Genomic DNA, 14,884 nt, shown 5'->3' with positions numbered 1-14,884 from the left:
CATGGCACCTCATGGCAAAGAACTCTCTGAGGATCTGAAAAAAAGAATTGTTGCTCTACATAAAGATGGCCTAGGCTATAAGAAGATTGCCAAGACCCTGAAACTGAGCTGCAGCACGGTGGCCAAGACCATACAGCGGTATAACAGGACAGGTTCCACTCAGAACAGGCCTCACCATGGTCCACCAAAGAAGTTGAGGTCACGTGATCAGCGTCATATCCAGAGGTTGTCTTTGGGAAATAGACGTATGAGTGCTGCCAGCATTGCTGCAGAGGTTGTAGGGGTGGGGGGTCAGCCTGTCAGTGCTCTACACTGTTATACAAGCTGTACACTCACTACTTTACATTGTAGACAAGTGTCATTTCTTCAGTGTTGTCACATGAAAAGATTTACATAAATGTGACTGAGGGGTGTACTTACTTTTGTCAGATACTGTATAACATGCTAGGGGGGAAAGCCCCTTCCACTTTATGTAAGCCAGTGAAGGCCCCTCCCAGTATATATATCCTGGGGCCTGCCTATGGGTCACACCACTGGGGGCCCCTGAATATCTAACTGACTAGATGGGCCCCTCACCTTTTTGTGGGCCAATAGAGGCCCCTCCCACTATATTCACCCCTGGGCCCTGAATATATAATTCACTGGATTGGCCCCTCCCTTTTTGTAGGCCAATAGAGGCCCCTCCCACTATATTCACCCCTGGGCCCTGAATATATAATTCACTGGATTGGCCCCTCCCTTTTTGTAGGCCAATAGAGGCCCCTCCCACTATACACACCCCTGGGCCCTGAATATATAACTCCTTAGGTGGGCCCCTCCCCTTTGTGTAGGCCATTAGAGGCCCCTCCCACTATACACACCCCTGGGCCCTGAATATATAACTCCCTAGGTGGGCCCCTCCCCTTTGTGCAGGCCATTAGAGGCCCCTCCCAATATACATACCCTGTGGCCCATCCTTTTAAGGGTCACACCATTGGGGGGGGGGCCCTGAATATATAATGTGCTAGGAGGCCCCTCCCCACTTGTGTGCCTCTGGACGTTCCTCCTATAATATACAATAATGGGGCCCCAAGAGGATCTCCCAAAGATATCGCCACTACGGGCTCCTAAATATTTAATACACCAGGAGGTCCCTCCCCCTTTTTGTGGGCTAACAGAGAGGTTCCTTCCCTTTAAGGCCAACCCCCCCCCCCCCCCCCACAAGAGCTCTCTCATAGGTCACACCGCTGGGGGCCTGAAATATTCATTACATCAGGAGGCTCCTCCCCTTTATAACAACTGCGCCTCAAAATACCCATATTGGAGGCTCCTCCCCTTTGATATAAAATGATGGGGGTGTCCACTTCAGCCCCCCCCCCCCAATATATATCTTGGGCTTATTGACCCCTCCCCTCTACATTGACCCCTCAAAGGACCCATACTGGAGACTCCTCCCCTTTTTAATAGGGAGAAAAGGAGGCCCCTCCTTTATTAACCACTTCAGCCCTGGAATGATATAATGTATCTGCCCCTCCCCCCCAGCATGATACAATGTAATGGCTGATTTCCTGAGGTCATCTGGTGACGTTGCGGAGCCACCTGGGAGTTAAAGTGGAACTACACCCAACAAATGTCTTTTTTATTTTATTTTTTGCCGGAACAATTCCATTCCAGGCTTTCCATGAATTTTAACACCAACAGTTGCTTGTGCTCTCCACTGAACTGTCAGGCCCTCAAACAGCCGGTGTCATAGCTGATCCCATGTAAGGCACCGTGGCGGATCCATCAAAGGCTAAAGATGGCGTCTTTGGTTGTAAAGGAGGAGGGTTTAGTTCTGGGGTGGTTGGGGGATCTCTGCCGCCATCTGCTGGCAGGACAAGGATCTGCTTCCTGCACATCCTACTACAAAATTGTGATTATTATTTGTTTGTTTTGTTTTTTTATTTATCTATTTATTTTTGTGTTTTTGTTTTTATTTTCTAGATTTTTTTTTGTATATTAATTCTCCCTGCTCTCCCCCTCCAGGTCTGACAAGTCATTTTGAAAATTTATTGCAGTTGAACGGCGATCAATCGATAAAGGTAACGTACCCAACCCCCACCCTTCTTATCAGTACATGTGTTCACTGTTTTGTTGTCCTTTACTCTATTAACTGTTTCCCGACCGTCCGTCTTTTTTTTTTTTTTTTTTGCCACCAGAGGGCCGCGCGCCCGCTGCACGTGGCAGGCGGGCACAATCGCCGCCGGCCATGCGCGATCGCGTGCACGAGCGCCAGCACGGGGGGGGGGTGTGTGTGTGTGTGTGTAAACACACAAATCACTGTGCGGTCAGGGAAGAGGAAACATATTGTTTGTTCCTACTGAGTAGGAACAACGATATGTCTCCTCCCCCAGTCACTCCCATCCCCCATACAGTTAGAACACACTTAACCCCTTGATCGCCCCCTAGTGTTATCTTCTTCCCTGCCAGTGACATTTACACAGTAATCAGTGCATTTTTATAGCTCTGATCGCTGTATAAATGTCACTGGTCCCAAAAAAAGTGTCAAGTCTCTGATCTGTCCGTTGCAGTACCGCTAAAAATCACAGATCACCGCCATTACTAGCAAAAAAAATTAATAAAAATGCCATAAATCTTTCTGCTAGTTTGTAGATGCTATTAACTTTTGTGCAAACCAATCAATATACGCTTATTGCGATTTTATTTATTTTTACCAAAAATATGTAGAAGAATATATATTGGCCTAAACTGATGAATAAATGTTTTTTTTTTTTTTTTTATAAAAAAAAAATTGGGGGATATTTATTATAGCAAAAAGTCAAAAATATTATATTTTTTTCAAAATTGTTGCCACCAAAGGAAAGCTCCTATTCGTGGGGGGGAAAAAAGGACGCAGATTTCGTTTTGGTACAGCGGCGAGCGACCGCGCAATTGTCAGTTAACCACTTCAGATTTTGCCCCCTTCCTGACCAGAGCACTTGTTTGTGATACGGCACTGCGTCGCTTTAACTGACAATAGGGCTGGGAAAAAAATCGATTTAAATCTTGAATCGAGTTGAGAGGTCAAATCGATTCAAAATTTAAGCAAATCGATTTTTTTAGATTTTTTTTTTTTTTCACTGCGCCGGTCCCGAGGCGCTGCGGGCATGAGTTTTTAGGCGAGGCCGCGGCTACGGCCGGACGCCGCGGACTAGGCCGAAGTCGCGGCCTCGCCTAAAAGCTCATGCCCGCAGCGCCTCGGGACCGGCGCGGTTTCCAAAAAAAAAAAACTCGATGTGAATCGTGTTTTTTTTTTTTTTTTTTTTTTTTTGAAAATCTCCCAGCCCTAACTGACAATCACGCGGTCGTGCGACGTTGTACCCGAACAAAATTGACGTTTCCCCCCCACAAATAGAACTTTCTTTTTTGTTGGTATTTGATCTTCTCTACATGTGTTTTTTGTTTTTTTTTTTGTGCGCTATAAACAAAAAAAAGCGAACATTTTCAAAAACAATATTTTTTAATATATAAAAAAAAAAAACACAAATTTTTCCTCAGTTTCAGCCGATATGTATTCTTCTACATATTTTTGTTAAAAAGAATCGCAATAAGCGCATATTGATTGGTTTGCGCAAAATTTATAGTGTCTACAAAATAGGGGATAGATTTATGGCATTTTTATTATTCATTTTTTTTTCTAGTAGTAATGGCGGCGATCTGTGATTTATAATAATTTTTTTTTTTTTTTACGGGACTGCGATATTATGGCGGACACTTTTGACACTATTTTGGGACCATTCACATTTATACAGCGATTAGTGCTATAAAAATGCACTGATTACTGTGTAAATGACACTGGCAGGGAAGAGTTAACCACTAGGGGACGATGAAGGGGTTAACTGTGTCCTAGGGAGTGATTCTAACTGTGGGGGGGAGGGGCTACCACTCGCATGATAGTGATCCACTGTCCTGTCACTAGGCAGAACAGGGAATGCTTTGTTTACAAATGCATCTCCCTGCTCTACCTCACCGTGACACGATCGCGGGCACCCGGCAGACATCGAGTCCGCGGCACCGCTTCTTAAAGGGGACTTCTCTGTACGCCCTTTTGCTCACCCGTGCCATTCTGCCGATGTATATCGTTGTGCAGCGGTTAAAGCGATGCAGCGCCAAATTGTAAAAAGTGCTCTGGTCAGGAAGGGGATAAAATCTTCCGGGGCTGAAGCGGTTAACCTCTTCTTCTATACCGGACAAAGTTTGTTTTTGTGCCTTTTTACATTTTTATTACAATATGTTACCATCGTAACACTGAGCTACTCTGGAGAAGTGATCAGAGTTTGTTTTTTCACTTTATGATTGTTGATAGCAGTGAATTACATTGGCCATAAGCAAGCATTTTACTGAATGAAACTGAATCCTTCAGTTTGTTTTGTGATTGGCCCTGTCTACCATGTGATCAAAATTGACCAATCACACAGAGGAGCTCGCCAGAATGAGGAGCACACGGAGCCAGGAGGGGGACCAGGACAGAACGAGGAGCACACGGGGAGGGGGACCCGGACAGAATGAGGAGCACACGAGGGAGCCGGGAGGGGGACCCGGACAGAATGAGGAGCACACGAGGGAGCCGGGAGGGGGACCCGGACAGAATGAGGAGCACATGAGGGAGCCGGGAGGGGGACCCGGACAGAAGGAGGAGCACACGAGGGAGCCGGGAGGGGGACCCGGACAGAAGGAGGAGCACACGAGGGAGCCGGGAGGGGGACCCGGACAGAAGGAGGAGCACACGAGGGAGCCGGGAGGGGGACCCGGACAGAATGAGGAGCACACGAGGGAGCCGGGAGGGGGACCCGGACAGAATGAGGAGCACACGAGGGAGCCGGGAGGGGGACCCGGACAGAATGAGGAGCACACGAGGGAGCCGGGAGGGGGACCCGGACAGAATGAGGAGCACACGAGGGAGCCGGGAGGGGGACCCGGACAGAATGAGGAGCACACGAGGGAGCCGGGAGGGGGACCCGGACAGAACGAGGAGCACACGAGGGAGCCGGGAGGGGGACCCGGACAGAACGAGGAGCACACGAGGGAGCCGGGAGGGGGACCCGGACAGAACGAGGAGCACACGAGGGAGCCGGGAGGGGGACCCGGACAGAACGAGGAGCACACGAGGGAGCCGGGAGGGGGACCCGGACAGAACGAGGAGCACACGAGGGAGCCGGGAGGGGGACCCGGACAGAACGAGGAGCACACGAGGGAGCCGGGAGGGGGACCCGGACAGAACGAGGAGCACACGAGGGGGACCCAGACAGAACGAGGAGCACACGAGGGAGCCGGGAGGGGGACCCGGACAGAACGAGGAGCACACGAGGGGGACCCGGACAGAACGAGGAGCACACGAGGGAGCCGGGAGGGGGACCCGGACAGAACGAGGAGCACACGAGGGAGCCGGGAGGGGGACCCGGACAGAACGAGGAGCACACGAGGGAGCCGGGAGGGGGACCCGGACAGAACGAGGAGCACACGAGGGAGCCGGGAGGGGGACCCGGACAGAACGAGGAGCACACGAGGGAGCCGGGAGGGGGACCCGGACAGAACGAGGAGCACACGAGGGAGCCGGGAGGGGGACCCGGACAGAACGAGGAGCACACGAGGGAGCTGGGAGGGGGACCCGGACAGAACGAGGGAGCCGGGAGAGGGACCTGGACAAAATAAGGAGCACACGAGGGAGGGGGACCCGGACAGAACGAGGAGCACACGAGGGAGTCGGGAGGGGGACCCGGACAGGGCGAGGGAGCCGGGAGGGGGACCCAGACAGAATGGGGAGCACACGGGGGAGCTGGAGGGGGACCTGGAGCACACAAGAGGAGCCGGGAGGGGGACCCGGACAGAACGAGGAGCACACGAGGGAGCCGGGAGGGGGACCCGGACAGAACGAGGAGCACACGAGGGAGCCGGGAGGGGGACCCGGACAGAACGAGGAGCACACGAGGGGGACCCGGACAGAACGAGGAGCACACGAGGGAGCTGGGAGGGGGACCCGGACAGAACGAGGGAGCCGGGAGAGGGACCTGGACAAAATAAGGAGCACACGAGGGAGGGGGACCCGGACAGAACGAGGAGCACACGAGGGAGTCGGGAGGGGGACCCGGACAGGGCGAGGGAGCCGGGAGGGGGACCCAGACAGAATGGGGAGCACACGGGGGAGCTGGAGGGGGACCTGGAGCACACAAGAGGAGCCGGAGGGGGACCCGGACAGAAGGAGCACACGAGGGAGCCGGAAGGGGACCCGGACAGAACGAGGAGCATGTGGGGAGCCGGGGGGAGGGGGACAAGGAGCACACGGGGGAGCCGGGGGGGTGGCATCTGACGGCCACGGGAGGGAGAGGAGAAGCGGCTTTCAGCTGTTTTATTGAAAGCTATACAGGGAGGTCGGTGCTTCGTTCAACCGAAAAAAACTGACAACTCCAGTCTGGAGCCGCTGTACTAACCATGTGAAGTTGGTACAGCAATCCCCCCCCCCCACTGAGCTGTTGTGTTCTGACCGGGACAGTGAGGGGAAAAAAAAGTATTTGGCTGCTGATTTTGAACGTTTGCCCACTGACAAAGAAACGATCAGTCTATAATTTTATTGGTCGGTTTATTATAATAGTGAGAGAGAAGAACAACAAAAAAATCCAGAAAAACGCATTTCAAAAAAGTTATAAATTGATTTGCATTTTAATGAGTGAAATAAGTATTTGATCCCCTATCAATCAGCAAGATTTCTGGCTCCCAGGTGTCTTCTATACAGGTAATGAGCTGAGATTAGGAGCACTCTCTTAAAGGGAGTGCTCCTAATCTCAGCTTGCTAACTGTATAAAAGACACCTGTCCACAGAAGCAATCAGATTCCAATCTCTCCACCATGGCCAAGACCAAAGAGCTGTCCAAGGATGTCAGGGAGAAGATTGTAGACCTACACAAGGCTGGAATGGGGCTACAAGGCCATCGCCAAGCAGCTTGGTGAGAGGGTGACAACAGTTGGTTCGATTATTCTCTAATGGAAGAAACACAAAATAACTGTCCATCTCCCTCGGTTCTGGGGCTCCATACAAGATCTCACCTCCGTGGAGTTTCAATAATCATAAGAATGGTGAGGAATCAGCCCAGAACTACACAGAAGAATCTTGTCAATGATCTCAGCTGGGACCATAGTCACCAAGAAAACAATCGGTAACACACTACACCGTGAAGGACTGAAATCCTGCAGCGCCTGCAAGGTCCCCCTGCTCAGTAAATCACATGTACAAGACAGTCTGAAGTTTACTAATGAACATCTGAATGATTCCGAGGAGAACTGGGGGAAAGTGTTGTGGTCAGATGAGACCAAAATCAAGCTTTTTGGCATCAACTCAACTCGCTGTGTTTGGAGGAGGAGGAATGCTGCCTATGACCCCAAGAACATCATCTCCACCGTCAAACATGGAGGAGGTGGAAACATTTTGCTTTGGGGGGTGTTTTTCTGCTAAGAGGACAGGACAACTTCACCGCATCAAAGGGACGATGGACGGGGCCATGTACCATCAAATCTTGGGTGAGAACCCCCTCCCCTCAGCCAGGGCATTGAAAATAGGTCATGGATGAGTATTCGAGCATGACAGTGACCCAAAACACACGGCCAAGGCAAACAAAGGAGTGGCTCAAGAAGAAGCACATTAAAGTCCCTGGAGTGGACTAGCCAGTCTTCAGACCTTAATCCCATAGAAAACATGTGGAGGGAGCTGAAGGCTCGAGTTACCAAACATCAGCCTGGAAACCATAATGACTTGGAGAGGATCTGCAAAGAGGACAAAATTCCTCCTGAGATGTGTGCAAACCTGGTGGCCAACTACAAGAATTGTCTGACCTCTGATTGCCGGCAAGGGTTTTGCCACCAAGTACTAAGTCCTGTTTGTGAAGGGGTCTAATACTTATTTTACTCATTAAAATGCAAATCAATTTATAACTTTTTTTTGAAATGCGTTTTTTCTGGATATTTTTGTTATTCTGTCTCTCACTGTTATAATAAACCGACCATTAAAATTATAGACTGATCGTTTCTTTGTCAGTGGGCAAACATACAAAATCAGCAGAAGATCAAATACTTTTTTCCCCTCACTATACATATATTGGCTTATACTCTATGGCACATCTCTTTCTGTGGCTTCACATGAAATCCTGCATTCTCTAATGTTCATATCCCCTGTGTGGGAATTTTACACTTATCTCCTTGTATTTCTCAAGAAAAACGATTGTACCAAACATTAACCCTTTCAAGGCTAGAACTTTTGGACCCTCTTCATGTAGGTCACTTGTGGTGTTAGCGCATGTACTGGCATATGTCTATGTTCTTGGAGGAGTCAGACTTTTGCTTATACTCTAACAGCCTTTCTCAACCTTTTTTCCCCAGAGGAACCTCTAAAATAATTTTCAGGTCTTGGGGAACCCCTACTTAAACCAATTTAATTAGGGGGATCAATGGGATAAATGCATCCTCTACATTGATGATCAGTAGGAGGAATGCAACCCTTAGTGGTAGTCGCAATGCAGTCTTTACAAACCGCTAAATGGATTATTGGTGTCGTGCTGATGGCTTTGCCAAGTGTGGTTGGCCCTGGAACTATACAGGTGCCATCATATGGAAGGACAGGCGACCACAGCTCAAGAAACCCCTGGCAACCTTTTGGGGAACCCTGGTTGAGAATGGCTACTCCAAAATTATAAGAGGGTTTCATCTTTTTATCATTATGGATTGCATCTCTGAGACTCGATCAACCTGTTGCTTCTACCAGTGCTGTTTCTGGTCTACTGTCTTTTTAGAACCACTAAGGCTGCAAAGAACTTTCTCTTGCACTCTCTATATGGAGATTGGGAACACCCTGACAAGTTGTTTGCTCCCCCAGATGCTCAGTAGTAGTTTTATATCCGTTTTGAAGAGGATTTTGTAAAAAGTGGCCATTTGAATTTGTCAGTGTTCCATCAAGGCAACTACCATTCCTGTAGATCAGGGGTCTCCAGTCTTTCCAAACAAAGGTCCAGTTTTCTGTCCTTCAGACTTAAGGGGGGACAGACTTTGCCCAGTGGGAGTAGAAAATGGTTCGGTGTCAGTGGATGTAACCAATGTCCCATCATTGGTATTAGTGGGTTCCCCATTGTTGTTATCAGTTGGAGGAATAGGACCCCATCACTGGTGTCAGTTTGAGGAATAGCGCCTTGTATCAGTGAGAGGTATAGTGTCCTATCATTGGTGTCAGTGGGAGAAAGCGCCCCGCCAATGATTGATATTAGCGGGAGGAATAGTGTACCATTGTTGGTGTCATTGGGAAGAATAGTGACTATCAGTGAAATCAGAGAAATAGTGCTCCAAGGGCGAGATCATGGCAAGCAAAGGGCCACATTTGGCCCTTTGGAGACCACTGCTGTAGAGGATGCACCTGCCTTTAAGGACCCAACCGATAAGTGGTTGTAAGCCATTTCTAGAGCAGTGTTCTTGCTGGGCCTGTTCTGCTCTTCATTCCATATTTTTGTCACTTTGCCAGAATATGGCTGACTGGTCAACATCCCTTCTAAGATTATCAGATCTCTATTGAGGCCTCTCGGGTCTCCTTGTCTTTGTCATTTTCCCCAGTTCCTATGGCAAGACTGTTGTAAAGATATTACACCAACCTTTTGCACCTGTACAAATCATTAGTAAGACCTCATCTGGAATATGAAGTTCAGTTTTGGGCACCAGTTCTCAAAAAGGATATCGGGGAACTGGCGAGAGTGCAGAGAAGGGCAACCAAACTGATAAGAGGCATGGAGGAGCTCAGCTATGAGGAAAGATTAGAGGAACTGAATTTATTCACTCTTGAGAAGAGGAGATTAAAGGGGATATGATCACCATGTATAAATATATGAGGGTCCTTTTCACACTGGGGCGGTTTGCAGGCGCTATTGCGCTAATAATAGTGCCTGTAAACTGACCCGAAAGTGCCGCTGCTTTAATTCCAGTGTGAAAGCCCCGAGGGCTTTCACACTGGAGCGGTGCGCTAGCAGGACGGGAAAAAAAGTCCTGCTAGCAGCATCTTCGGAGCGATGAAGGAGCGGAGTGTATACCGCTCCTTCACCTCTCCTGTCCATTGAAACCAATGGGACGGCGCGGCTATACCGCCAGCAAAGCGCCTCTGCAGAGGTGCTTTGCGGTGCTTTTAACCCTTTCTCGGCCGCTAGCAGGGGGGTAAAACCACCTTCCGCTAGCGCCCGCATACCGACGGTAAAGCCCCCGCCCCAGTGTGAAAGGGCCCTAAGGGGTCCATATAGTGAACTTGGTGTTATTCACTTTACGGTCAACACTGAGGACAAGGAGGCACTCTTTACGTCTAGAGGAAAAGAGATTTAATCTCCAAATATTGAAAGGTTTCTTCATAGTAAGAGCTGTAAAAATGTGGAATAGACTCCCTCCAGAGGTGGTTCTGGCCAGCTTAGTAGATTGCTTTAAGGAAGACCTGCATTGTTTCCTAAATGTACATGATATAACTGGGTACTGACATTTATAGGTAAAGTTGATCCAGGGAAAATCCGATTGCCTCTTGGGGGTGAGGAAGGAATTTTTTCCCCTGCTGTACCAAATTTGGATCCTGCTTTTCTGGGTAGATTTTTCGCCTTCCTCTGGATCAACTGTGGGTATAGGATTGGGTATATGGGATTGTATGATATTTTTTATTTTTTTTATGGTTGAACTAGATGGACTTTTTTCAACCTGACTTATTATGTAAGCACCCCCAAACCCAAAGGTGTATCAAGCCCATCTTGGACCTCCAAAGCTCTAAATGTCTTCATTCCAGTTCAGAAATTTATGCATGGAAGCACCTTCCCTCAAAGGAAGACCTTCTTTTTTTTTTTTTTTTTTTTTTGGCTTCCATTGACCCTTAAGAGCGCCGACGTTGATGTCCTCCCCTTCCCAGTGCATTGTTTTCTATATTTTGCTTTGGGGCCCCTGCACTACCAGTTTGTGGCCCTGCCCTTCGGCCCATCATTTTTAGCTCGGGTGTTCGCCAAGATGCTGGCCTCAGTTCTATCTTCTGCGCTCCCAAGGCATTCTCATTGTGGAATACTTAGACGACCTTCTGTTGAGGGAATAGTTGGCATGGACTCTGTCGGACATTGTGGCTTTCACTGTCCAGAAGATGCTACAGTGGTTTAGATGGATTCCAAATCTTCAGAAATCATTGCTGGTTTTGAAATATCTGGATCCATGCCTGAACACAGCTCAGGCCAAGGTCTTTCTCCCTAAGACTTTTCAGACTCTTCAATTTTCTATCCCAGCTCTCCAATCCAGGAGTGGTCCGTGTCTCTGCTTTTGAATGAGTATTTGGCCTGATAGTAGCCTTCCTCAAAACTGTCCCATTAGCTTAGTTTCACCCTAGACCTCTACAATGCCAGTCAATCAATCAAACCCGAAAACCAACCTATTTGTTTGGTATAGAGGACCAGGTTGTCCTTGGCTTGGTGGTTCTGGAATAAGAAGATTTTGTGACAGATGCCAGCCTGTTGGGCTTGGGAGGCATAATAGGCAGCCTGTTGGTGAAGGGGTCTTCATTAGAGTCTTGTCTCCCAATCAACATTCTGGAGCTTTGGGCGATTTGGCAGTCTCTGCAGCATTTGACCATCCTACTGGAGGGTCTCTAGTTCCAAATTTAGTCTGACAAAGCCTGGTGTGAACAATTGGCAGGTCAACTTCCTTAGCTGACAATGTCTGGATCTTTGGGGGAGTGGTTCGTACACCTGAAGGTTTCCAGGACCTGTTTCATAGGTCAGTGATGTCAGATGTGAACCTCCTGGCCTCCAGGTTTGATAACAAAAAAACTAGACGTTTTCCTTAACGTAAAAGGATCCTCTAGCTAAGGCTGTGGATACTTTGTGGGATCAGTACATCATGATCTAGGTCTTCCCTTTGCTAAAACGTCTTCCTTATCTGCATCGCAGGATCAAGTAGAAGGGCAATTTGGGTTTTCCTTATTGCTCTGGACCGGCCCAATGTGATTTGCCAACCTGGTAAGACTCCTGGCAGATGCATTGGGGCTCTATCAGATCACTTGGGTCTTCTATCTCAAAGTCCATTCTGCTTTACAGTCGCTGGCTTTAACACCATGGCTGTATCCAGGTCCTGAGATGGTGAGTCTACAATCTTAAAAGCTAGGAATTCTACTACCTACTTCCATGTCTGTCATTGGAAATGGAAGGCATACCTCACTTGGTGTGAGCCTCAGGCTTCCACTCCAGGTGTCAAGTACATGTTTCCCAGATTTGCAAGGCTGCCACCTGGTCTCCTTGAAGAATCCTCTGCTTCCTGCAACTGGATTTGGACTAGTTTTTGGATCTTGGTGCTATCCAAAGGTCAGGTTTCTACCCTTTCTATTCCATTTCGGAGACCGCTGGTCTCTCTCATTCTAATGCCCCGTACACACGGTCGGACTTTGTTCGGACATTCCGACAACAAAATCCTAGGATTTTTTCCGACGGATGTTGGCTCAAACTTGTCTTTCATACACACGGTCACACAAAGTTGTCGGAAAATCCGATCGTTCTAAACGCGGTGACGTAAAACACGTACGTCGGGACTATAAACGGGGCAGTGGCCAATAGCTTTCATCTCTTTATTTATTCTGAGCATGCGTGGCACTTTGTCCGTCGGATTTGTGTACACACGATCGGAATTTCCGACAACGGATTTTGTTGTCGGAAAATTTTATCTCCTGCTCTCCAACTTTGTGTGTCGGAAAATCCGATGGAAAATGTCCGATGGAGCCCACACACGGTCGGAATTTCTGACAACACGCTCCGATCGGACATTTTCCATCGGAAAATCTGACCGTGTGTACGGGGCATTAGACTTTTGTCCAGGAGGTATCCCATGTAGCTTTCCTTGTTCGTTCGTTCGTTCGTTCCTTCGTTCATTCATTCCTCAGTGGCTCTGTGGGATCTGAATCAGATTCTTTCTGCGCCTTAGAAAACCACCATTTGAACCCGTTAGAGCAGCCTTTTTCAACCTTTTTTGTCCCAGAGGAACCCTTGAAGAAAAATTTCAGATCCTGGGGAACTCCTGCTTTTATTGCAGGTTAGTGGAAAAACACCCCTTACATTGGTGGCCAGTGAAAATCATGACCTTACAGAATGCAACCCTCACAGACCGCTAAAAAGATCATTGGGTTCATGCAGCTGGCTCTGTCAAGTGGAGTTAGCCTTGGAATTATGGAGGCACCATAAAATGGGAGGTCATCAGTCACCACTCAAAGAACTCATAGCAACTTCTGGAGGAACCCTAGCTGAGAATGACTTGGAGACATTTCTCCCTGTAATCTCACAAGGTGGCTTTCCTCGTGACCATCACCTCCTGTGAGGCGAGAGTGTGAACTTCTATTGCAAAGAACCCTTTCTGGGTTTACATAGGGACAAGGTGGTGATGAGGCCTGGGATCTCCTTCCTCCTTAAGCCTTTTTGCTTCAACCAGGACATTATTCCTCCATCTCTCTGTCTATCTTTAGTTCACCTAAAAAGAAATATCCCTTTTTGTCTGGATGTGGTTTGGGCAGTGAGAATCTCTCGGCCACCACTTCTTTCTGAAAGAAGGCATTTCAGATGTCCCCTGTAAGGGTGCACTGGCTTCTTGTTCTACCATTCCTAGGTGGCATAGACTGACCACCATTCAAGTTTACGGTCTCAAGGCCTTTTTGTGTCGAGGCGCACTCTACTAATTCTGTGAGCGCTTCTTGGTATTTTTGGTGTCAAGTACATGTTTCCCAGATTTGCAAGGCTGCCACCTGGTCTGTTCACACATTCTCTAAGCTTTATCAGATGGAGGTTCGGGCTTCATGTGATGTCAGCTTGGGGCATAAAAGTCTTTCATGTGGCTCTTTGAGGTGATTTTGTCCCTCAATGGAATGAGAAAACTAGGATTTTTGTACTCTCATAAAAATGAGTTTGTTGGGTCCATTTGAAGGACGCAAGTTCATCCCCTCTGTTTATGATCATGCCCTTGGTATGGCTTTACTACAAAACTGAGGGATTGTGGGAGTAGAAGAGGTTATCCTGGTCTGGTCTTCAGTAGTGTGTGGGTTTTTTGTTTTTGTTTTTTTGCCATTGCCTAATTTTATATCTATATATTATAATATTTTTTTTTCTACTTTAGCAAGATGGACACTGATCTGTTTATGGAGTGTGAGGAGGAGGAGCTGGAGCCATGGCAGAAGATCAGCGATGTGATTGAAGACTCGGTGGTGGAGGATTATGGCTATATGGACAAGACCAGCACAGGTATCTCCCCATCTTGGATCTCGTAGCACAGAGCAGTTCTGGGGGTTGTCAGTTTGGGAAGATCTTTTTGTATACAGAGTTGCCACTTGCCAGACTGGTGGTGGACACGGCTGCCCTGCAAGCTGATGGGTGTAGAAGGGAGGGATTTCACAGGGCTTTTAGAAAGGTGATAACCCCCTATGTTCACCAGCAGTCTGGAGAACAGGAAGGTGGCGGGGGAAGTGGGTGGAGTCATCTAAAGTGTGATGATTAGAAGTTGGGTAGGTAGGATGGGCTCCCAATCATGATATCTTTGCATGTGTATCTCTGTGTGATCCACTGTCTTTTTTTTTATTTTTTTTCTCAGTGTCTGTCAACATCCAGCCAGTCACAGCAACCCTTCCAATTGTCGCCCAGACACTGGGCACTCAGTACACTACGGCCGCCACTGTGACCAACACCATCACCCAGAACACAGACAACACCAAGAAGACGTTGCTGACTCTCATCGCCAATAGCAGTGGTGAGTAGACATCTGGAAACCTCCATGAAATGAGGGGGGGGGGTTCCTTGGGATGACAGGTGTGCCTGGTACAGCCAAGGTCCTGGTCCAGCCCCAGAGGTGGCCGTTGCCT

At 48.4% G+C, this 14,884-nt stretch overlaps 1 protein-coding gene across 2 annotated transcripts in view; it reads left to right on the top strand.

Moving 5' to 3' along the window:
- POGZ (pogo transposable element derived with ZNF domain) overlaps window positions 1–14,884 on the top strand; it is a 36,894-nt gene that overhangs the window by 3,849 nt on the left and 18,161 nt on the right. For both annotated transcript variants that reach the window (XM_073609167.1, XM_073609166.1), the window contains exons 2-4: window positions 2,005–2,060; window positions 14,146–14,270; window positions 14,617–14,772. In XM_073609167.1, coding sequence (XP_073465268.1) covers window positions 14,150–14,270; window positions 14,617–14,772 — 277 coding nt within the window. In that variant the 5' untranslated portion in view covers window positions 2,005–2,060; window positions 14,146–14,149. The remainder of the gene's footprint in view (window positions 1–2,004; window positions 2,061–14,145; window positions 14,271–14,616; window positions 14,773–14,884) is intronic.

The sequence above is a fragment of the Aquarana catesbeiana genome, linkage group LG13 (genome assembly GCF_042186555.1).
Source record: "Aquarana catesbeiana isolate 2022-GZ linkage group LG13, ASM4218655v1, whole genome shotgun sequence".
NCBI lineage: Eukaryota > Metazoa > Chordata > Amphibia > Anura > Ranidae > Aquarana > Aquarana catesbeiana.
This window is presented reverse-complemented; position numbering and strand designations above follow the sequence as displayed.